This window comes from Bubalus bubalis, chromosome 18, assembly GCF_019923935.1.
Source record: "Bubalus bubalis isolate 160015118507 breed Murrah chromosome 18, NDDB_SH_1, whole genome shotgun sequence".
NCBI classification, from domain to species: domain Eukaryota; kingdom Metazoa; phylum Chordata; class Mammalia; order Artiodactyla; family Bovidae; genus Bubalus; species Bubalus bubalis.
The window spans coordinates 54682377-54704649 of NC_059174.1; the positions used below are offsets into that span (position 1 = coordinate 54682377).

The following is a 22273-nucleotide window of genomic DNA, read 5'->3' on the forward strand; positions in this document are numbered from 1 at the left end:
TGGATCCTAGTTCCCCAAAGACGGATCGAACCCATGACCCCTGCAATGGAAAAGCAGAATCTTGACCACTGGTCCACCCGGAAAGTCCCACTTACTTAGTTTTTAAACATAATTAAGACACTTTTCGGAGAAGGCAGTGGCAACCCACTCCAGTACTCTTGCCTGGACAATCCCATGGGCGGAGGAGCCTGATGGGCTGCAGTCCAGGGGGTCGTGAAGAGTCAGACACGACTGAGCGACTTCACTTTCACTTTTCACTTTCATGCATTAGAGAAGGAAATGGCAACCCACTCCAGTGTTCTTGCCTGGAGAATCCCAGGGATGGGGGAGCCTGGTGGGCTGCCGTCTATGGGGTCGCACAGAGTCGGACACGACTGAAGTGACTTAGCAGCAGCAGCAGCAGCAAGACACTTTTATTTCTGGCTCTGCCCTTCAGTCTTTTCACTCTCTGCAATATCTCAGACATCTTCCCAAATAAATGCCATCTCCTTACTCCTCCGACCTTTTATTATGAAAATTTCAAGACATATAAAAACTTTGAAGGACTCATCCATGGCACACCTGCTCTATATCCACTACCCCTAGTTTTACTATACTTGTTTTATCATATATCTGTGCATCCTTCTATCCATCCAGCAATTCTTATTGGTGATGCATTTCCGAGGAGTAAACTGCAGACGTGGGAACACTTCACCTTAAGCATTCCAGGTTGCATATTATGAAATAGATTTCAACACTTGTTTTCGGGCTTTTTGAAAATAGATGATGTTTATATACAGCACACTGCACAAATCTATTAAGTGTGCCATTTTGAGAAATACCTGTGTAGTCCAAATCCCTATCAAAACATAAACGCCTCCTTTCCAGTGGCTGGATTCCAACGTATGCCGGCCAGTGATTTATTCACGTGGTTCTGATTTATTTAACCAGTTATCTTGTTGTTCAGAGAACAGCATGTTTATACCTCTTATAAACAATGTTGCAATTACTACTTTGGTACCTACACCACCACCTCACTTCAAGGGCACCCATCTCATAAATTTCTGTAAGTCACATTCATTTGTGCCTCCAACAAATATAATGGAGTGCCGCTTGCCTGATGCTGGTTCTTGGAGGTGGGACATGGGAGACGCAGGCTTTCTGTTCCCGTGTAGCTCTACTACTAGACAAAGAAAATAGTAACTAAGTATTAAAAGGGTTGTGAAAGAAGCAAACAGGATGCCGCCGGGGTGAAAAAGCACATCGACCAGGTCAGCTTGAGCGGGAGGTGGCTTGTGTAAGACAAATGTTGCCAAATGATCTCCCAAAGAGGTTACTCTGATCCCATCTCCCCGGCTGCCTGCCGCAGCCCACAGCAGCAGAGGGGAAGAGCCCGCTTCTCTGAGCTCTGGCCAAGGCGTGAGTCATCCCACGGAGGTGGAGGTGGCCGGAGGAGACGCGGGCGCGTGCCCCAGATGGGCTCCAAGCGGAGGAATTTCGGGAGGGGAAAGGGAGAGAACAGTCCAGGCAAAGGAGGGCGGCTGCCACTGCACAGGGTGTCCTGGGACTGAGGGGCACTGAACCCAGCTCAGGCTGGAGGAGCCTTGGCACCGCTCTCCCCAGACAGGAAGGCGAATTGACCGCAGCAGGCACCCGCTGTGAGTCAGCAGCACCGCGCTGCGGAAAGGCGGAAATACTCCCCTTGCAGCCGCATCGCGTGCTTGGAAGCGCGGGAGTCGGGGGCAGAGGAGGTGGGAGAGTTCCCCTCCCACCAGCCTCCAGAGTCCCAGTAGCCTGCCCTCGCCCGCTTCCTTTGCACCCAGGATTCCCTCTGGTACCCACACTCGGCTCTCCCCTCGCCTCCTGCAGGTCTGCTCAAAAGTCGCCTCCTCCGAGAGAGACCTCCCCTGACTCCATCGATCTCAAATTACAAACCCTTCCAACCCCAGAAGCCTCCTTTCCCCCACCGGCTTCATTTTAACCCCATCACCATCCCATACACTACATTTAAAACATATTGGGTTAATTTTATTGTTCATTCAAACGTAAACTACGATAGGGTGTTCTTTTTTTTGTTTTTTTTGTTTTTTTTTTTTTGTCAGTTGCACTCACTTTTGTATCCCCCTAGTGCATACCAGGGATTCAATAAAATACCTGTGGGCTGAATGAATGAATTTGCCTCATTGCAGGCAAAAGGCCTAAAGCTCCCTACATGGGGAGCGCTCTTTGGACATCAGACTGGGAGGTGGGTCCCTGGGAAAGAGGCCCCTGGTCTCTGCCCCCATCCCTGCTCATTCTTCAAGTGAGACCAGAGAGGGTTTGAGAGTGACTTCAGGTCACACAGCAGATCCAAGGGAGGCCTATAAGGTAGGCTGGAGTTGAATTGCTGCACAGCCCTGTGTCGCCAAGAGGGATGTTGGCCAAAGGGTGTCTTGTGATAATAATGGCCAGTGGGAGTTAAGTATTTATATAAAGAGGTGTTTAAAAAAAAAAAAAAGTCATCAGTAAAATTGATTTTTGTATTGGGAGGAGTGTATAGCTCTATAAATTTTAACACATATATAGATTTGTGTAACCATCACCACAAACCCACACCATCACCTCTTTGTAGGGACCCCTCCCTCCCCCATCCCTAGCTGCCCTCTTCCCTTCCACTGCCAACTTCCCACCCCCACAGCTACTAATCTATTCCCTGTCCAAATACCTGTTAACAAACATTTATTTATTTGGATTCACTGGATCGTAGTTGCGGCATGCGGAATCTTCGATTGTCATTGCAGCTTGCAGATTTTCTTTCCTTTTTTTTAGTTGCAGTATATGGCATCTTTAGTTGCAGCATGTGGGATCTAGTTCCGACCAGGGATCAAACCCAGGCCCCCTGCTTTGGGAGCGTGGAGTCTTAGTCACTGGACCGCAGGGGAAGTCCCCATAGACTTTTGTCCAAAATGACACATTCGTTTCTGTTGCCACAAACTGAGTGGCTTACAGCAATATGACTTTGTGCTCATACATTTCTGAAGGTCAGAAGTCTGCAATCAGTGTCACTGGGCTAAAATCACAGTGTCAGCAGGGGGCGTTCCTCCCTTTTCCTCCTGTGCCTTTTCCAGTTCCCAGAGGCCACCTGCATCTCTTGCTTTGTGGCCCTTTCCTCCATCTTCAAAGCCAGGTGCATAGCCTCTTCCAATCTCTTTCCTCTCTGGACCTCTGCTTCTGTTATTACATCTTCTGTCTCTGATTCTAACCCTCCTGCCTCCCTCTTAGAAGGACCCTTGTAATTCGGGACATACTAAATTCTCTCCGCATTTCAAAGTCCTTAACACTGGGCTTCCCTGGTGGTCCAGTGGTTAAGACTCCACAATGTCAATGCAGGTTGCGGGTTGTCAATGCAGGGGATGCGGGTTCGATCCTTGGTGGGGGAACTAAGACCTCATGTGCCACGTGGCCCGGTCAAAAGATTTAAACACATACACACACATACTTTAAACATTCTTAACATAATCCCAGCTGCAAAATTCCTTTTGTGGAGCAATGGAACACACTTGCAAGCTCCAGATAATGGAACATGGACCTCTTTGGGGGCCATCATTCAGGCCACTACAGGCGTATAAATGGAAATATACACGTCGTGACCTCCTTAGACTGGCCTCCTTCACTTAGCCCAATGCCTGTGAGACCCATCTGTGTGGTGGTGGGTATCAAAGGTTCGTTTCTTGTCATTGCTGAGTAGTATCGCATGGTGTGCGTGTACCACTGTTTATCCACTCACCCGCTGAAGGACATTTGGATTCTTCCCCGTTTGGGGAGATTATGAACAGGGCAGCTATAAACACTTGAGTACTCATGTTGATGTAAACATAAGTTTCTGTTTCTCTCGGGTGAATTCCCAGGAGAGGGAGAAACTCTGCTTTAAAATCTTTGCTTATATTAAGATATTTCATGGAAGTCTATTAATATACAATTATGGTTGTTTCTTAAGTTGCTAGGTCGTGTTCGACTCTTTGCGACCCCCAGGACTGTAGCCTGCCAGGTTCCTCTGTCCACGGAATTCTCCAGGCAAGAATACTGGAGTGGGTTGCTATGCCCTCCTCCAGGGGATCTTCCCGACCCAGGGATCGGACCCACGTCTCCTGCGAACAGTTCCTGCGTTGGCAGGCAGATTCTTTACCACTGAGCCACCCGGGAAGCCCTAGTATACAATATAATACTCATAATGGTCACATACACCTATGAGTTAAATGGTCCTGTGACCAAGGGGAAGGAGGTGGACACTGAGACTTAGGTTATGTGCGTTGCCTGAGGTCAAATCTGTGTCTTCCTGACCCCCCTCCACCCTCAAGCCCCTACAGCCTGTGCCCAGGATGAGCTTACCTGAGAACAACTGAATGGCGACTGGGGAGGGGTTACCCCCATGGCAAGGGGCGGTTCAGGGTGCAGCCTGCAGGGCCACACTGCCTGGGTTCAGACCCCAGCTCTGCCCTCTGCAGCTGTGTGATAGCAGCCTAGTGACGCTGCCTCTCGGAGCCTCTACTTCCTCATTTGAAACTCAGGGGTAGCAATGTCGGGTGGCCTCCTAGGGTTGTTGAGGGGATAAGCAAATTAAGGCTTATAATGGAATGAGGAATGTCAGGCCAGGGAGCATTGTGAGGGCTATTTTTATTTTTTCAACACACATATTTACTTATTTGGCTGCACCCAGGGCTTAGTTGCGGCATGTGGGATCCAGTTGCCTGACCAAGGGTCGAACCCGGGCCGCCTGCACTGGGAGCACAGTCTTAGCCACTGGACCACCAGGGAAGTCCCTTCAACAAAAATATTGATGGATGGCACCCAAGTTCTGATACACTTCCCCTCCACCAGGGTATGTAGGGCCTTGAGCTCGGGGCCAGTCAGAGATGAACAGGAATGAGAAACTGGAGGCCAAGAGACTGGGGAGGAGGCTGGGTTGAGGATCCAGAGGGCAAGGAGGAGCTGGACCAGGGTGGTGGGGAACAAGAGGAAGAGCCAGGGCCTGAGGGACTGGGATGTCGGGGGCTGGCAGGAAGGAGGGTCACCAGGTTGGGCCATTCGTAGTCTTGTGTCCCGGGGTCTCCCTAGCAGGGCAGGCCAGGCCTTTTCTTTCTTTTTTTTTTTTTAAGTTTTTATTTATTTTATTTTATTTATTTGATTGTGCTGGGTCTTTGTTGTGGCATGTGGGATCTAGTTCCCCGATCAGGGATCGAACCCAGGGCCCCTGTGTTGGGAGTGTGGAGTCCTAGCCACCGGGTCACCAGGGAAGTCCCAGGCCGGGCCCCTTTGAGGAGGCCAGTTACAACCTTGGCCCACTGCCCATCACATGAGCTGTCTGCTCCTGCTGCAGGCCTCTGCCCCCAGCCCAGTTGTCATCTTCATTCCTCGGCTCCAGCCAAGCGATCGCTGCGTGCCACAGGGCCTGGAGCTGACCTGGAAACCAACTGGGCTCAGAACCCAGGGAGAAGCAAGGTCACCCCAGGGCCAGATTTAATTTACCAGGTGGGGAGAGAAGACAGGGCGCACAGCACCTGTCTGGGGACACACAGTAAGATTCAGCCAAGCAGGACTCCAGATCCCCGCCCCTCCGCCCCCCCAACCCCAGCCAGGCCACCATGCTCAAGTGCAGGGAGACAGCATTCCTGGTGGGAAGAACGGCAGACACAGAGGCCAGAGGCTGGAATAGTGCTTGGTGCGTTGGGTGGCTTTGGCGGGAGTGGGGGATGTGAGGAAGGAGGATCCGGAATGGAACTGTCTGCGGGGCTCAAGGTCACATCTCAGCTCTGTTTGGTGCTTGCCAAGTGGCCTTGGTCACATGGTTCCCTCTCCCTCAACATCCATTTTCTCACCTGTAGCCTCGTGACATACGGGGAGGTCCCAGCTCGCCCCCATCACGCCTTGATTGCTAATTGAATATTGATGCTCAGTCATTTATTGAGTAGCTGGTTGTTCTGGGCTCAAGGGGCGCAGTGGTGAGGTTTGGACACTGTTAACCTGGAATGAGGCTGGGCTTCAGGAGTTTCTGACGTCTCCCTGGGGGATTCTAAAAATGCTGGGGACTGAGAACCCTGGAGGAACGTGAATGGATGTAACAAGTGCTCTTTAACTTTCCTTAACTTTTTGTCCAGATGACCCCCTTCATTCACTCACACGTTCATGCATTCATTTATTTATTCAAACATTCAATTGTCCATTCATTCACACATTCATTCATTCATTCACATATTCATCACATATTCCTTCAAACATTTATTCATCCGCATTCATTTATTCATTCACACATTCATTCATTCAGTCAGTCAAATACTGGTTAGGCACCAACAATGTATTAGCACTGTGGATTCCACCCTGGCTTCCTGGGGTGGGGCTTGGTCCCCCAATTTGGAGATTGTGCTGAAGGGGATGGTGTGAGTAAAAGTCGCTCAGTTGTGTCCGACTCTTTGTGACCCCATGGCCTATACAGTCCATGGAATTCTCCAGGCCAGAATACTGGAGTGGATAGCCTTTCCCTTCTCCAGGGATCTTCCCCACCCAGGGATCGAACCCAGGTCTCCCCCATTGCAGACGGATTCTTTACCAGCTGAGCCACAAGGGAAGCCCAAGGGATGGTGGGACACCCTCATATTTATGCATGTATGCATTCAGTGAATATTTCAGAGACTCCTGAAGGGCACAGGATCTTTTCCTTGTTGGCAACTCCATTTTCCTCTTCCGTAAGCTGGGGAGGACATTTCTTCCTTAAGGAGCTGTTGGTGAGATCAAAGTCTAAAATAGCACTGAACGCTAAAGGGAGCTTCTGTGTCTTGAGCATCAGTCAAGGACTTAGCATATATTATCCCTTTTAATCTTTAGGTAGGATTAAAACCCTGAGGTTGAGATTACCGTTATCTTCACGTGTCAGATGAGGAAACTGAGGCTCAGAGAGGTAAGATCTGCTGCCTAGGGCCCAGAGAGAACACAGGGAACCCACCGTAGCCAAGACCCAGGCACTTAGCAGCTAATCTGCCTAGTGACTGATGACCTCACAGTCCCGCTCACTGGGTTAAATCTGCCTGACAACTAGTGACATCACTAATTCCGCTGCCTGTGCTTAACCTCTGACATCCCTGAACAATAAAGTTAATGACAACGTGCTGAGGGCCAGCAGAGGGCCTACTGTGTGCCAAAGGTTGTGCCAAGTAACCTCTCCTCTGGGCTCACACAACACCTAGTGTTGCCTCTATTACTGGGTATAATAACAATAATTTTAGTCCAGATTTATTGAACCTGGACTACGAGTCAAATCCTATCTTGACTCGACTACAAGTCAAATGATACATTAAATCCTCCCACCAAAAATTAAGAAACATTTATATAATGCATACTCTTATGCCAGGCCCATTTCTAAGCACTTTTTACATGCTCACAATATTTACTTATTATCCCCATTTTATGGATGAAAGAACTGAAGTGGAGAGAGGCCAAGTGAGTTACCCACAGCCACACAGCTGGAGGGAGGAAGAATTCAAGCTCATGGATTCTGGCTCCAGGGTTTATGCTGTTAACCAAGACACTATGTGACTTCTTCTATCCCCATTTTACAGTTGAGGAAACCAAGGCACAGAGAGATTAAGCACTGGGCCTTACCTCGGCTAGGGAGTGCCAAAGCTCAACTCTGAACCCGAGACGCCCAGCTCCAGAACCACACTTTAAAAAAATATTTGTTTTTGAATATTTATTTATTTTGGCTGCACCGGGTCTTAGCTGTGGTGTGCAGGATCTTCGATCTTCATTGTGGAATCTATAGTTGCGACTTGAGAACTCTTTAGTTGAGTAAGGCATGTGGGATCTAGTTACCTAACCAGGGATTGAACCCAGACCCCCAGCATTGGAAACTCAGAGTCTTAGCCACTGGACCACCAGGGAAGTCCCTTAGAATCACACTCTCATTCACACTTGTCCCACTTTGGGACATACTAAGAAGCAGAGCTTGCAAAGCCCCTGCCACCACCCCTCTAAGGTAACCAGCCCCTCCTTCCCAGTCCCCTCACCAGGAACAAAAGGGGCCTTGGCAAGCAGACCATAGCCCACCTGCCAACTTCCTCCATAGCCTCCTCTGAGCCCCCCCCACCTTGGGACTCCGCCCTTTGGCAACCCTGGCTGGCTGGGCCAAGCCTTACCTGGGCTCCCCAGAACCCTCCTGGGATCTGGGGAAACAATACTCTAGCTTTTGTCTTTCTCCTGCAAGCCTGAGCCTGATTGCAAGCCCTGGAGAAATTCCCCATCCCTCTGGTGGAGGCCTTCAGGAAGGACACTGGGAGATCCCTGGGCAAGTTGCAGCCTTCAGTGGGCCTCAGTTTTCTCATCTGTCAACTGGGCAGATGAGGAAGAAATAACAGAAAAGGCCTGTGCAAGTCAGCTGGGGTTTCAACCTCACTGGGTCCAACACTCACCTCACTTCCTTTTTATTAAAAGCAATTATTTTAGGGACTTGCCTGGCAGTCCAGCAGTTAAAATTCCATGCTTCCGCTGCAAAGAGGCGCAGGTTCCACGCCTGGTCAGGGAACTAAGATCCCACATGCCTCGTGAAGAAAGTGAAAGTGTTAGTTGCTCAGTGGAGTCTGACTCTTTGTGACCCCATGAACTGTAGCCCACCAGGCTCCTCTGTCCATGGAATTCTCCAGTCAAGAACAGGTTGCCATCCTCTTCTCCAGGGGTTCTTCCCAACCTAAGGATCAAACCAAGGTCTCCTGCATTGCAAGCAGACTCTTTCCTGTCTGAGCCGTCAGGGAAGCCCATACCAAAAAGTAAAAAACAAAAACCTGAGTCTCCTCCCAGACTCCATACTTTTGACGCCAAGCTCCCTTGGACGTGTGATAATGTGATCTGACTTCCATGTCCCCAGCCTTCCTGTCTTTATGCCCAATCAGCACTCCCAGAAGCAATTCCTGCACCCAACCAGCTCGCCATCCCCGTAACTATACACAGACGTGCCGGCCAACCTTGTAAATATCCCACAGAAGTCCGGTGAAATGCATCCTCAGCTCAGTTTCATCTTAGCCAGGTCCCCCAAATACCTATCTCTCTCCCACGCCACAGACAGGAAACCCCAGGGGAGGCTGCCATAGCACAGAGTCAGAGAATTAAATGGATTGCTCTCAAAGCATCTCACTTTGGGAAGCTGTATGTCCCTGTATGGCTCTGTGAACACACTGCAGGGTTTTGGGGAAAGTGGCTTCAGTGAGGGGCTTGAAGTTGAAGACTGTTCAGGCTTCCCGGGTGACTGCACATAATGGGTTTCGCAGGTCGGCTCTGCGTCTCAGTGGCCGTGCAGGAATGGGCAGGGCACCTGACTCCTCTGGCCTGTGTTTGTAAAATGGAGGTGGTGACTGAGCATCTTCTTTGAGGGTTGGGGGGAAGAGTATACATAAGGAAAGTGCTTAGTCCCATTTTGCAGGGGTGAAGTGCTGTGTGTCCCGCCAGCTGTGTGACTTTGGGCAAGTCACTTGACCTCTTTGGGCCTCGATGTCTTCATCCAGAGAACGGAGATACCAATCATTGTCATTTCGTACGAATGTTATGAAGTGAAGTCAGAGTGTTAGTCATTCAGTTGTGTCTGACTCTTTGGGACCCCATGGACTGTAGCCTGCCAAGTTCCTCTAGTCATGGATTTCTCCAGGCAAGAATACTGGAGTGGGGTACCATTCCCTTCTTCAGGGGATTTTCCTGATTCACTGATCAAACCCAGGTCTCCTGCATTGCAGGCAGATTCCTTACCCTCTGAGCCACCAGGGAAGCCCAGAATTGTTACCAGGTGTTAGTAAATCAGCCTTACTTTGCAGATGAGGAAACGAGGTGCAGAGAAAGTTCTATTAATGAATGGAGTGCTCCTCGCCCATGTCCTTGGTAGCCCTCTGTCCTCTGCCCTAAAATCCCTCCTCCACTTTCTGTCGCCATCAGTTCTGGAAGCGTCTGCTGTAAAGCTGGACCCCTGGGCAGGCTCCTGGGACCTGGAAGGACGCTCAAACGCAGGCCCCTTGGGTCTTCTCTGGCAGTCCAGTGGTTAAGACTCCGAGCTTCCACTGGGAGGCGTGGGTTCTTTCGCTGGTCGAGGAACTGAGATCCTGCATGAGGCAGCATGGCAAAAAAATAAATAAATAAATAAATAAAGCAGGCTCTCCCAGGGGTGACCTCTGTCCTTGCCTCGTCTCCGGTCCTCACGGTGTCTCCCCTACCTTCCTACAGCCAGAATTTGTCAGGCGAATACTTCAGGTACAAAGGCATCCTCTTCCCCGTGGGCATCTACTCACCTGAGAGCATCAGCATGGTAGAGAACGCCGAAGTACAGGACGATGACATCTTCATCGTCACCTACCCCAAGTCAGGTACCTGCCGGGCCGGGCCGGGAGGGGGTGCTCTAGGGAGAGTGCTGGGTGAGTGTGGGGCCGAGGGTGAGAGGGTGACACCGAGGACAAAGCGGGAGAAGAACGCGGGAGGGGCGGTGGGGACGGGGACCCGTTTGGTCTGTTCAGAGCCAAGGCTTTGCAATGGCCGGTCCCTCCGCCAGGGGGCACCCCTCCCCGGATCCCTGGGTGCCTGGCTCCCTCCGGGCCCCTATGCTGGGTCTTTGAGACCTTCCTGGCTAAAAGAGCTTCTCCATCCTTGAAGTCTCCTCATACTTGTCTTCCCTGCCAGCCACTGTACTATATTTTCCTTGGTTGATTTAGTGTCCGTCTTCCTCACTAGAACCTGGCTCCATGAGGGTAGATATTTTGCTTCCTCTTGATCGTGACTGTGTTCTTTGAGCCGAAAACAGTGAAACACATTCAATAAATATTCGTGAAAGGAAGGGAGGAAGAGAGGGCGGAAGGAAAGATCTTAATTTTCTCCATTTGGTTACTGAAATGCTACTTACTAACTGTCTGCCAGGTGCAGAGACACAGCTCTGAACAAAGATATTTTTTTCAAAATATTTTGAAGAATTTCAAAATGTTATACTCACCCTTTTCAACAGAGAGTTCTATGAGGATTTTTTGGGTAACACTTAAAAGAATAATTCACATACCATACGCTTTGTATACTTCCAAATCCACGCATTGGAAAGTGTACACAGTTCTTTGGCTGTAGGATATTCACAGAGTTGTGCAAACCATGGCTGTAGTCAGTTTTAGAACATTTCCATTACTTACAGGGCTTCCCTGGTGGCTCAGATAGTCAAGAATCCGCCTGTGATGCAGGAGACCCCAGTTCAGTCACTGGGTCAGGAAGAACCCCTGAAGAAGAGAATGGCTGCCCACTCTAGTATTCTTGCCTGGAGAATTTCATGGGCAGAGGAGCCTGGCGGGCCACAGTCCATGGGGTTGCAAAGAGTCAGACATGCTTGAGGCATTCACACATTCACTTCACTTTCAACAAGAAACCCTGTTCCCATTAGCCGTCACCTCCAACCACCCCCCTCCACCCCCAAGGCTTAGGCACCGTTATTCTGCTTTTTTACTCTATGATTTTGCCCATTCTGGACATTTCGTGTGAGTAGAATAGTACAAGAGCTGGTCTTTTGTGTCTGACTTTTTTTCACTTAGCCCACTTTTTAAAAATAATTTTCTTTATTTATTATTTATTTTTGGCTATGCTGAGTCTTCGTGGGTGCGTGGGCTTTCTCCAGCTGTGGCAAGTGGGGGCTACCCTCCACTTGCAGTGCCCGGGCTTCTCATTACGGTGGCTTCTCTTGCTGTGAAGCAGGGGCTGTAGGTTGCACAGGCTTCTGTCATTGCGGCACGTGGGCTCAGGAGTTGTGGTTCTGCAGGCTCTAGTGCCCAGGCTCAGTAGTTGTGGTGCATTTTGGGCTTAGTTGCTGAAGCACAAGGGATCTTCCTGGACTAGACATCGAACCTATGTCTCCTGCATTGGCAGACTCTTGACCGCTGAGCCACCGGGGAAGTTCCAGCATGTTTCTGAGGTTGACACACATCATTGTTGGTGCTTCATTCCTTTTTATAGCAGAATAATGTTTCGTGATATGAGTGTACTGCCTGCGTGCTCAGTGGCTTCAGTTGACTCTCAGTGACACTGTGGACTGTAGCCCGCCAAGTTTCCCTGTCCATGGGATTCTCCAGGCAAGGGTATTGGAATGGGTTGCCGTTTCCTTCTCCAGTGATCTTCCCGACCCAGGGATCGAACCCGCGTCTTCTGCACTGCTGGTGGATTCTTTTCCGAAGGGGTATACTATTAGGTATACTTATTCATTAATCAGTTGATAAGCAGTCAGTTGGGTTGTTTTCACTCTCTGACTCTTAATAACACTTGTGGGAACATTGATATACAAATCTGTCTGTGGACATGTTTTCATTTCTCTTGGAGTTCTGTGAATTTTGATAGACTACAGCTGAGATGTAGAATGGTTCAGGGAATTCCCTGGCGCCCTGAATGGCCAGGACTCGGTGCTTTCCTGCCCTCAGAAATCCCTTCACACCTTCTGTGGTCAGCTCTCTCCTCACCCCACCCCCAGCAACCAGTCATCCATTTCCTGCCCCTGTAGTTATGCCTTTCCCAAAATGCCACACACAAGGAGTCATACTCCATGTAACTTTTGAGACTGACATCTTTCTCTCACAGTAATGTATTTTTTTTCTTAATTTATTTTTGATTGAAGGATAATTACAATATTGTGTTGGCTTCTGCCATACGTCAACATGGATCAGCCATTGGTATATGTATGTCCCCTCCCTCTTGAGTCTCTCTCCCACCTCCCACCCCATCCCACCCCTCCAGGTTGTCACAGAGCCCGGTTTGAGTTCCCTGAGTCAGACAGCAAATTCCCACTGGCTATCTGTTTTACATACGTTTCCATGCTACTCTCTCCACCTGTCCCACCCTTTCCTTCCTACACCTGCCCCAGCAATGCATTTTAGATTCATCCAAGTTGTTGTATTTGTTATTGCTGGAGTTCTCCAGAAAATGGATGGACCATGGTGGTTTTATACATTCATCTGCTGAAGGACACTTGGCTTGTTTCCAGGTTGGGCTGAGTATGGCGAATACAACTGCCATAATTCATTTCACACAGGTCTCTGCATGGAAATACTTCTCCACTTATCTTGGGTAAATACTTAGCAGTGGAACTGTTGAGTTTATGAAAGTACATACACTTAACTTAAGAAACTGCCAAACTGGCTCCAAAGTGGAAACCCTCTTGTACTTTTGGGTAAGCTGGTTTACCCTCTTGTGTTCTCACCAGCAAGATCGGTGGACTCCAGATGCTCTGCTTCCTTGTTATCACTTGATATTGTCAAGTTTTTTTAAAAAAACATTCTCTTTCTTTTTTTTTCGGTCACACCATAGGGAATGTGGGACCCTAGTTCCCCAACCAGGGGCAGATCCCATGCTAAGTGCAGTGGAAGCAGGAAGTCTTAACCTCTGGACCACCAGGAAATTCCCTGAAAAATCATTCTAACAGACGTGCTCTAGTATTTCATTGTGGCTTGTATTTGCGTTTCTCTACGGCTGATGAAGCTGAGCATTTTTCCAGAGGCTTACAAACCATCATATACCTTTTTTTTTTTTTTTTGCAGCACTGGGTCTTCCTTGCTTTTTGTGCAGGCTTTCTCCAGTTGCAGCAAGTGAAGGCTACTCTTCATGTGGTGCTCAGGCTTCTCATTGCAGTGGCTTCTCTTGCTGCAGAGCACAGGCTCTAGGTTCCTGGGCTTCAGCAGGTGCTGCACTTGAGCTCAGTAGCTGTGGCGTGTGGGTTCGAGGGCGCTCAGGCTTCAATAGTTGCAGCATACAAGCTGAGAAACTTTGGCTCGTGGGCCCTAGAGCACACAGGCTTCATTAGTTGTGGAACCAGGGCTGAGTAATAGTGGTGAGCGGGCTTAGTTGCTCTGAGGCATGTGGGATCTTCCCAGACCAGGGATCGAACTTGTGTCCCCTGCATTGGCAGGTGGATTCTTAACCACTGGACCACCCAGGAAGTCTGCCGTTATATACCTTTTTCAGCAATGTGTCTGCTCAGATTTTTTTTTGTACTCTTTTTAATTGGTTGGTTGATTTTCTAATTATTGAGTTTCGAGAGCTCTTTATGTAATCTGAGTATGCATCCTTTATCAGGTATGCTTTTTACAGGCATTTTCTCCAAGTCTGTGGCTTGTCTTTTCATTTTCTTTTCAGTGTCTTCTCAGAGCAAAAGTTTGAATTTTGATGAGCTCCCATTGTCAATTTGTTCTTTAATGGATCAGACTTTGATGTCATAGCTAAGGAAACTTTTCCTAAACCAAGGTCATAAAGATGGCTTTTTTGTCTTCCAGAAATTTTTCAGTTTTAGATGTTACACTAAAGTCTAAGATTCATTTTAAGATAATTTTTACACATAGTATGAGGTATAGATCAAGCTTCTTTGCATATGATGTCTAGTTATTCTAGATTTTTTTAAGTTTAAAATATGTTAATTTTTCTTAGAAAGTCATGTATTCATAGTTCAAAATTAAAGAGGTACAAAAGATTCCTCTCCTCCCAAGTCACCAACAGTCCCTGTGTATCTTTTCAGAATTTTATGTACAAGCAAAAACGTACATTTTTTTGTTACTTTTTTCCCACAAAAGTTAACAAATGATACACATCATTCTGCTTCATTTTTTTTTAATGGTTTTGCCTTCTTCTTCCTTGTATTTTGACACCATCCCATCTTAGAACTGTAAACAAAGAGCTTCCTGGGGTTTTGTTGGTTTTTACGGTTCCATAGTATTTCATAACACTGGATGTACAAGAATCCTTGTTTTACTTGTTTAACTAGTTTCTTATTGATTCACATTTCCTGGTTTCCCATCTTTTGCAATTATACACAATATAAACTTTATACACACTGCTGCATCTTTCTGCACACTGCGCTGCTGGCCTCTGTCCGTCACAGGCGCCATCTGGGAGACTTCCCTGGTAGTACAGTGGTTAGGAATCCATCTGCCAGTGCAGGGAACACGGGTTCGATTCCTGGTCCAGGGAGATCACACATGGCCGGGAGCAACTAAGCCCAAGAGCCACAACTGCCTAGAGCCCCTGCTCTGCAACAAGAGAAGCCATCTCAGTGAGAAACCCTCACACCACAAGGAAGACCCAGCTCAACTAAAAATGAATAAATAAATTTTTTTTTAAAAAAGCCTTCTGGGAGAAGCTGGAGAACCAGGAAGAGGAACCACATCCTTCTGTAGGGTTCCTCCAGCGCCCTCTACTGACCAAGAGTCACATTGCGCCAGGTGGCCAACGAGATCTGATCATACTCTCCAGTTCCAATGTCAAGAAAGAGGGAACCAGGAATGGGTTTGGAGCTGAGAGACGATACACTGGGAATTGGCACAGGGTAGTTGTTAGAATCCAGGACGATGTAACACTAAGACCAAGTGACTGTTCATATTATTGTTATTTCTCATCTGATCTGCCGGCAGTCTCCTGGAACCCAGACTTGCAAACCTGGTCATGAATGAGATCCCCTCCCTACAACGTGATGTTTGTGGCACTATGGCTCGGTTGGTTAAGAATCCGCCTGCAATGCGGGTTCGATCCCTAGATCAGGAAGATCCCCTGGAGAAGGAAATGGCAACCCACTCCAGTATTCTTACCTGGGAAATCCCATGTTCAGAGGAGCCTGGCAGGCTACAGTCCATGGGGTTGCAAGAGACCGACACCACCAAGTGACTAAACCACCACCAAAGAAATCAAGGGCTTATTCCCAAGAAGGGGCAGTGAAAAGCGCTGAGATTTTAAGTCCAGCCACCTGAATTCAGTTGCAGCTTCCTCTGTGTATTAATGGAGTGCTTCAGAATCTCATTAAGCTGACCCAAAAGAAATTTATTTCTCGGGAATTCCCTGACATCCCAGTGGTTAGGATTCCATGCTTTCATTGCCCAGGGCCTGGTCTCAATCCCTGGTCAGGGAACAAAGATCCCACAAGCCATGTGGTGAGGCAAAAAAAAAAAAAGGAATTTATTCTCATTCCTGTAAATTCTAACTGATCTCAGGTGGCCTTGGCCTGCAATGGCTTAGAGCCGGGCTTGGGTTCCCAGCCAGAGAGTGGCTGGGTCGAGGCGGTAAGAGTGCCAGATCCCAGCTACTAGACCAGTGGACAGTGACAAGGGCCCTGGCCCTCTGGCTTTGCAGAAAAGAATTTCTACCAAAAGGAGAGTCATGACACGAGTCAAGTTATGTATTAAGAGGAAAAGGTACACGGGCCGACTCAGGGGGAGAGTCTCTTGAGTCTCACCTTTGTGGCAGTTTGAATTACTTTTATGGGGCATTTCTTCCAGGTTTCCTCTGGCCAATCATTTTGATTTGCCTGGTTCACAGTCCGTATTTGGTATATCTCAGGATCTTCCCATGTGTGCACACGCAACTCTTAGCCAAGATGAATTTTACCGGAAGGGGTCTGGGTAGAACATCTCTTGACATCATTCCCCTTTGAACTCCAAGGATCCTTTCTGTGCAAGTGTGGCTGGGCAGGTCTCCTGATTTCAAGAACGAAAACTATGTGGTCTGGACAGGACCCAGCCTCCTTCTTTAACTGTTGGGCTATTCTCTTCTTGCAGTTTTGGTCCATAGGGAATGAATCCTATGTACCCTGGGGGTGGAGGTGGGGGTGGGGGCATTTGCCTCCTGCACAACCAGTGTGGGATGGATGGAGGGAAGGGTGGGGGGTATCCATGCAGCTTCCGGCATCCTCGCTTCTTCCGCTTTATGGCTCTGCCATCCCCAGGAGCCCCAGTTTTCACTGGCATCTCTGCATCCAGCCAGCAGACGGGGGGAAGTGAAAGTGTTAGTGGCTCAGTCGTGTCCGACACTTTGCGACCCCATGGACTGTAGCCCGCCAGGCTCCTCTTTCCATGGAGTTCTCCAGGCAAGAATACTGGAGTGGGTTGCCATTTCCTCCTCCAGGGGATCTTCTCGACCCAGGGATCGAACCTGGGTCTCCTCCAATGCAGGTGGATTCTCTACCATGTGAGCCACGAGGGAAGCCCTACCTCCGATTAACTGCCCAGTTTTTCCCGACAGGGACCAACTGGATGATTGAGATCCTGAGCTTAATCCTAAAGGACGGGGACCCCTCCTGGATCCACTCCGTGCCCATCTGGAAGCGGTCACCCTGGTGTGAAACCATCATGGGTGCCTTCAGCCTCCCCAACCAGCCCAGCCCCCGCCTCATGAGTTCCCACCTCCCCATCCAGCTCTTCGCCAAGGCCTTCTTCAACTCCAAGGCCAAGGTACAGGAGGAGGGAGGGGTGTGTGTGTTGGGAGAGTCGAGGAGGGGTAGAGCATAACTCTCTGATGAACTCAGCATGTTAAGCAGCCACTATGTGCCTGGTCCTGATCTAGAACAGCAGCAAACACATGCCCAGGAACACCTGCCTTGTGAGCCCACGCTCTAAAGGGGGCAGGCCAAAAACAGATGGAATAAATAAGGAAAATGCTGGGGCTTCCCTGGCGGTCCAGTGGTTAGGATTCCACGCTTCCATTGCAGGAGGCATGGGTTTGATCTCTGGTTGGGGGACTAAGATCCTGGACCCCAAATAAATTTATATAAACATCTTTTTAAAAATAAGGAAAATAGTTAATACATCCAAGATGATATATTCACATCGAGAAGGAGGAGAAGGCGGGGGTTGGAGTTAGAGGTAAGGGTTGCAATTCTAAATAGCGGAGGGGTCAAAGGAGGCCTCAGCAAGACAATGCCATTTGAGTAAAGACTTGAGATGTGAGGGGAGGAGCCACGGGGGTGTCGGGGATGGTGGAAGAATGTTCCAGGCAGGGGCATGAGCAGGTGCAAAGGCCCTGGGGTGGGTGTGGCAGGCCTGAGGTCTAATCAGGAGGACTGTGTGGTTGGATCTAAGCGAGCAAGGGGGAGCGGAGCAGAGAGGAGGTCAGGGATTTAACAGGGGCCACAGTGTGCAAGTGCCGCACGGGCTCTGGTGGGGAGTTTGCTTGTCTCTGAGGAGGACAGGAGCCAGGGGCGGCCTCTGCGCGGAGGAGAAACAGGGACCAACTTAGGTTTTCCCGGGCGCCCTCTGGCTGCAAGGCACGGAACAGACGCTCAGGGCGAGGGCAGAAGCGAGCGCGGGGCGGGTGGGGGGGGGGGGGGCGGGGAGGCGACAGACCAGGTGCAAGGTGGCCGTGGAGACAAACAAGGCGGTGGCCGTGGAGGTGAAGGAAAAAGGGCTGGGTTTGGAGTGTACTCTGAAGCTGGAACCAGGAATATTTGCTGGCAGGTTGGATGTGAGTGTGGGAGGAGCATCAGTCAAGGGTGACGGCAGGGGGTTTGGCACGTCCAGTAAGGAGCTGGGAGGCTGGGGCTGCCGTGGACTGAGAAGGGAAGGAGAGGTTTTGGGGGAAGGTGGGGGGCTCTGCTGTGACCCAAGTGGAGGATGCCGGTGGACAGTGAGAGAGACGAATCTGGGCTTGACAGGAGTGATGAGTGCTGGGCACATCTGTTTGCAACCTGTTGAGATGTGTGTGTACATAAATAGAGACAGAGAGAAACAGAGACGGAAACAGACAGAGACAGACAGAGATAAAGAAATAGAGACGGAGAGAGGAATTAAAGCCAAGAGACTGGTGGGATCACCGAGGAAGGGAGTGAGTATGGACAGAGAAGTGGTGGGGATTGCAATCCAGGGGTCCCCAAGACCACTTTCAGGCTCAGTGATTCACTATAAAGACTCATAGAGCTCAGCAAAGCTGTTATGATCACAGTTATAGCTTATTACAGGGAAAGGATAGGCTCCCCGGTGGCCCAGCGGTAAAGAATCTGCCTGCAATGCAGGAGCCACTGGAGACTCAGGTTCAATCTCTGGATTGGGAATATCCCCTGGAGTTGGGCACAGCAACCAACTCCAGTATTCTTGCCTGGAGAATCCCCACAGACAGAGAAGCCTGGCAGGCTACAGTCCATAGGGTTGCAAAAAGTCGGACATGACTGAAGCGACTTAGCACAGAGAAAGGACAGAAATTAAAGTTGGTGAAGGGAAGAGGTGCCTGGGAGCGCATCCACAAGAGACCAGGCACCAGCTTTGATGGGGTCTGTCCCAGTGGAGCTGTATGGACAGTGCTCAGTCCTCTGGCAAAGACATGTGACAATACGCATGGAGTGTCCCACACCAGGGAAGCTCACCTGAACCTCGGCATCCAGGGTTTTTGTTGGAGGTTGGCCACGTAGGTGTGACTGACCACCTGCGTGGCTAACCTTGGTCTTGAGAGAGGACATATCTGATGGGGCTGGAGTAAGGCTAGTAGCAGAACATCAAGCTGGCAAACAGATTGGAACCGGGTCATCAGGGCCTTGAATGCCAGGCCCAGGGGCTGGGACTCTGCCTTGGGGCAGAGGGCCAAGGAGGGCACGGTCAGGTGTGGGTGTAGAAAGAGCCTCTGGGGCTGCATGGAGGCTGGGAGGCTGGGGCCTCGGCCGTGGGAATAGGAAGCAGAGGTGGCCGCCTTTCTCTGTTGGTCATCGCCCCTCACCATGATCTCCATCACCTACCCTGCATGCCTGTCTCCTTCACTCTTTATTTCTTGAAGCCAAACTGCCCCTCTACCTGGTATCGAAACAGTCCCTCTCTTTTCCCAGAGTGTGGCTGGAGGGTGCCCTCCCCTGCTATGGACCGAGGCGAACTGATCTGAACCCCGATTAGCTGGGAAGTCCCTCCAGAAGTCTACCCTGAGTCCGTCCTGCTGCAGAGATCAGAAGGGAGAGGGCTGGAGGTCAGGAAACCTCAGGGGCTGACACCCTCTCCCCTCTTCCCCCTGCCCCCACACAGGTGATCTACATGGGCCGGAACCCCCGGGATGTGGCGGTCTCACTCTATCACTACTCCAAGATTGCCAGGCAGTTGAAGGATCCTGGCACGCCCGACCAGTTCCTGGAGAACTTCCTCAAAGGCGAAGGTGAGGACTGGGGCATGTGACGTTGGGGGGCCGGTGAGCCCCAAGGAGGCCCAGATGGGAGGAGGGCCAAGAAGGAAGTGGGGAGAGACAGCGAGGCAGAGACGGGGTGGTGGGGTGGTGGGGGCTTGGAGGGAGGCCTCCAGCTCTGAGGGGCCAAGCCTGGGGCCATGGGGCATTGGTTGGGCTCCTCCAAGCCCCAGGGGGGCTGGCCCGGCTCCCCGTCCCTCACCCTCCTGTCTCTCTGCTCGCAGTGCAGTTCGGCTCCTGGTTCGACCACATTAAGGGCTGGATTCGGATGAAGGGCAAAGAAAACTTCCTGTTTATTACTTACGAGGAGATGCAGCAGGTGATCCCCTCCCCGACCTCAGCCCCGCTCCCCCCTCCCACCTCCCACCCACCAGCTCCGCTTCCCACAGAACTAAGGAGAAAAAGCAAGCAGGGAGCAGAGCATCCCTAATGCACATGGGCGCGATTTTCAGAAGGGTGGTCAGGGGAGAGCCATGGAGCTCCCTGGGGAAAATGTGTCTCAGGCAAAGGGAATAGCCGGTGCAAAGGCCCTGAGGTGAGAGTGTGCTTGAAGTGTTCCAAAGGGAGCCAAGAGGCCAGAGCTGAGAGGGGGTGGGGTGGGATACAAGGGCAGAGAGGGGATGGGGGCCCAGAGTGAGGACTTTGGCTTTTTTCTGAGTAGGTGGGAGCCACCGGTGGGCTCTAAGCAAGAGAGGTTATAGGTTAAGTGAGATGCTACAGAACCCTGACCCTCAAGAAGTGATGATGCTTCCTGATGGTTGTGACCTAAAAGGCAGAGGGAAGCAGTGGAAGGAAATGGTCTTTGGAGGCAGACGGAGAGCCTGGCTGGACCCCATGGAACGTCCTTGGGGCAGGCACCTGGGAGAGAAAGGCCTTCTGGCTGGGGCAATCAGGGAAGGCTGCCTGGAAGAAGGGGCCATGAAGAATGACTACGGCTTTGCCTGACTGCAAGGAGGATGCTGGGCTTCTAGTTGGACCAGATCCACAGTGAAGGTGTCCAACTGTTCCATGTTCCTTTTTAAATTTTTTTTTAAAAATTTTGTGGCACCTCAAGGCATGTGGGCTCTTAGTTCCCTAATCAGGGATCGAACACAAACCCCTTGCATTGGAAGCATAGTCTTGGCCACTGGACCGCCAGGGCAGTCCCCTGTTCTGTGTTCTTAACAGAGCTCTATTCTGAGAGGCTAGGAACCTAAGCGGTTCCAGCGTTCATTCACCCACGGCCCCAGACACATTCTCATCCCGTGTGTGCTTCGTGTATTTTTTGTGTCCTGGTTTCTGTCAACACTGTATAGCAGAAAGAGCCTGGCTTTTGGTGTTCGAAAAGCCATTGAAAGCCTCTTTAAAATCTCTCAGAACCTCAGAGGTCTCATCCTTAAAAATGGGTGGAAAATGCTGGCTCAAGGGTTGCTGTGAGAACCCCAGTCCCTAGCATTGGCGTCTCGTAACCATCTGACAAGGGACAGCAAAGTGTTAGCATAGTGTGCAAGGTAAGAGTGATTAGGTTCCGAGCAAGGGCGTATCTGGCTAATAATAACCATAATAGCAGAGGTTTCAGCCTCTTAAATTGCAAAAAATGGTATACTTTATTTTATTTTCTATTTTGCTTGCTCCGGACCCTTGCTGCTGTGTGTGGCCTTTCTCTACTGGTGGCAAGTAGGGACTCTGCTTCATTGCAGAGCACAGGCTTCTCTTGCTGCAGAGCACAGGCTCTAGGAACGCGGGCTTCAGTGGTTGCGGCACGCAGACTCTGTAGTCGTGGCTCACGGGCTTAGTAGCTCCAAGGCATGTGCAGTCTTCCCGGATCAGGGATCGAATCCGTGTCCTCTGCATTAGCAGGCGTATTCTTAACCACTGTGCCACCAGGGAAGTCCAGAAAATGGTATATTTAAATGGCTGACCCCAATATTATTATTGCCCCCATTTTATAGAGGAGCAAACTGAGGTAGTTTCACCTCAAGAGAACTGAGAACTTGCCCGAGGCACACAGCTCTTCACTGTGAATCCTATGGGTTTATTTTATTTTATTTTCCACTCTGGTAAATCTCTTTTGATGGAAAGATCCAGAAAAGACTTCGGCATCACCCCTCCCCTATCTTTTCCACCCAGCTTTATCCTCTGAACCAAAAACTGGGCCACGCAGCCTGACAGAGCTTCTGGGCTGGCCCTGGGTGTGAGGAACGGCCAACACGTTAGAATTTCTGGGACACATCAGCGGTTCAAGAGAATAAATGCTTATGAAACCAAGAATAACCTGGAAAATCAAGGCCGTGGGGTCGGTGGAGCTGACCACAAGCGCCTGTGCCAGGCGCTGCATGTCAGGGAAGGCAGGGAGATAGAAGGGAGGGTCATGAACTTTGGGGAT

General features: G+C 50.0%; 1 protein-coding gene across 3 annotated transcripts in view; it reads left to right on the top strand.

Annotated features, from left to right (window-relative positions):
• The window catches only part of SULT2B1 (sulfotransferase family 2B member 1), a 61046-nt gene that overhangs the window by 35240 nt on the left and 3533 nt on the right, over window positions 1-22273 (top strand). For 2 of the 3 annotated variants that reach the window (XM_025269436.3, XM_006040970.4), the window contains exons 2-5: window positions 10210-10349; window positions 16999-17207; window positions 19755-19881; window positions 20133-20227. In XM_025269436.3, the coding sequence (XP_025125221.1) occupies window positions 10289-10349; window positions 16999-17207; window positions 19755-19881; window positions 20133-20227 (492 nt within the window). In that variant the 5' untranslated portion in view covers window positions 10210-10288. Of the gene's footprint in view, window positions 1-4675; window positions 4838-10209; window positions 10350-16998; window positions 17208-19754; window positions 19882-20132; window positions 20228-22273 lie in introns of all 3 variants that reach the window. The other variant, XM_044930831.2, reaches the window with a different exon arrangement.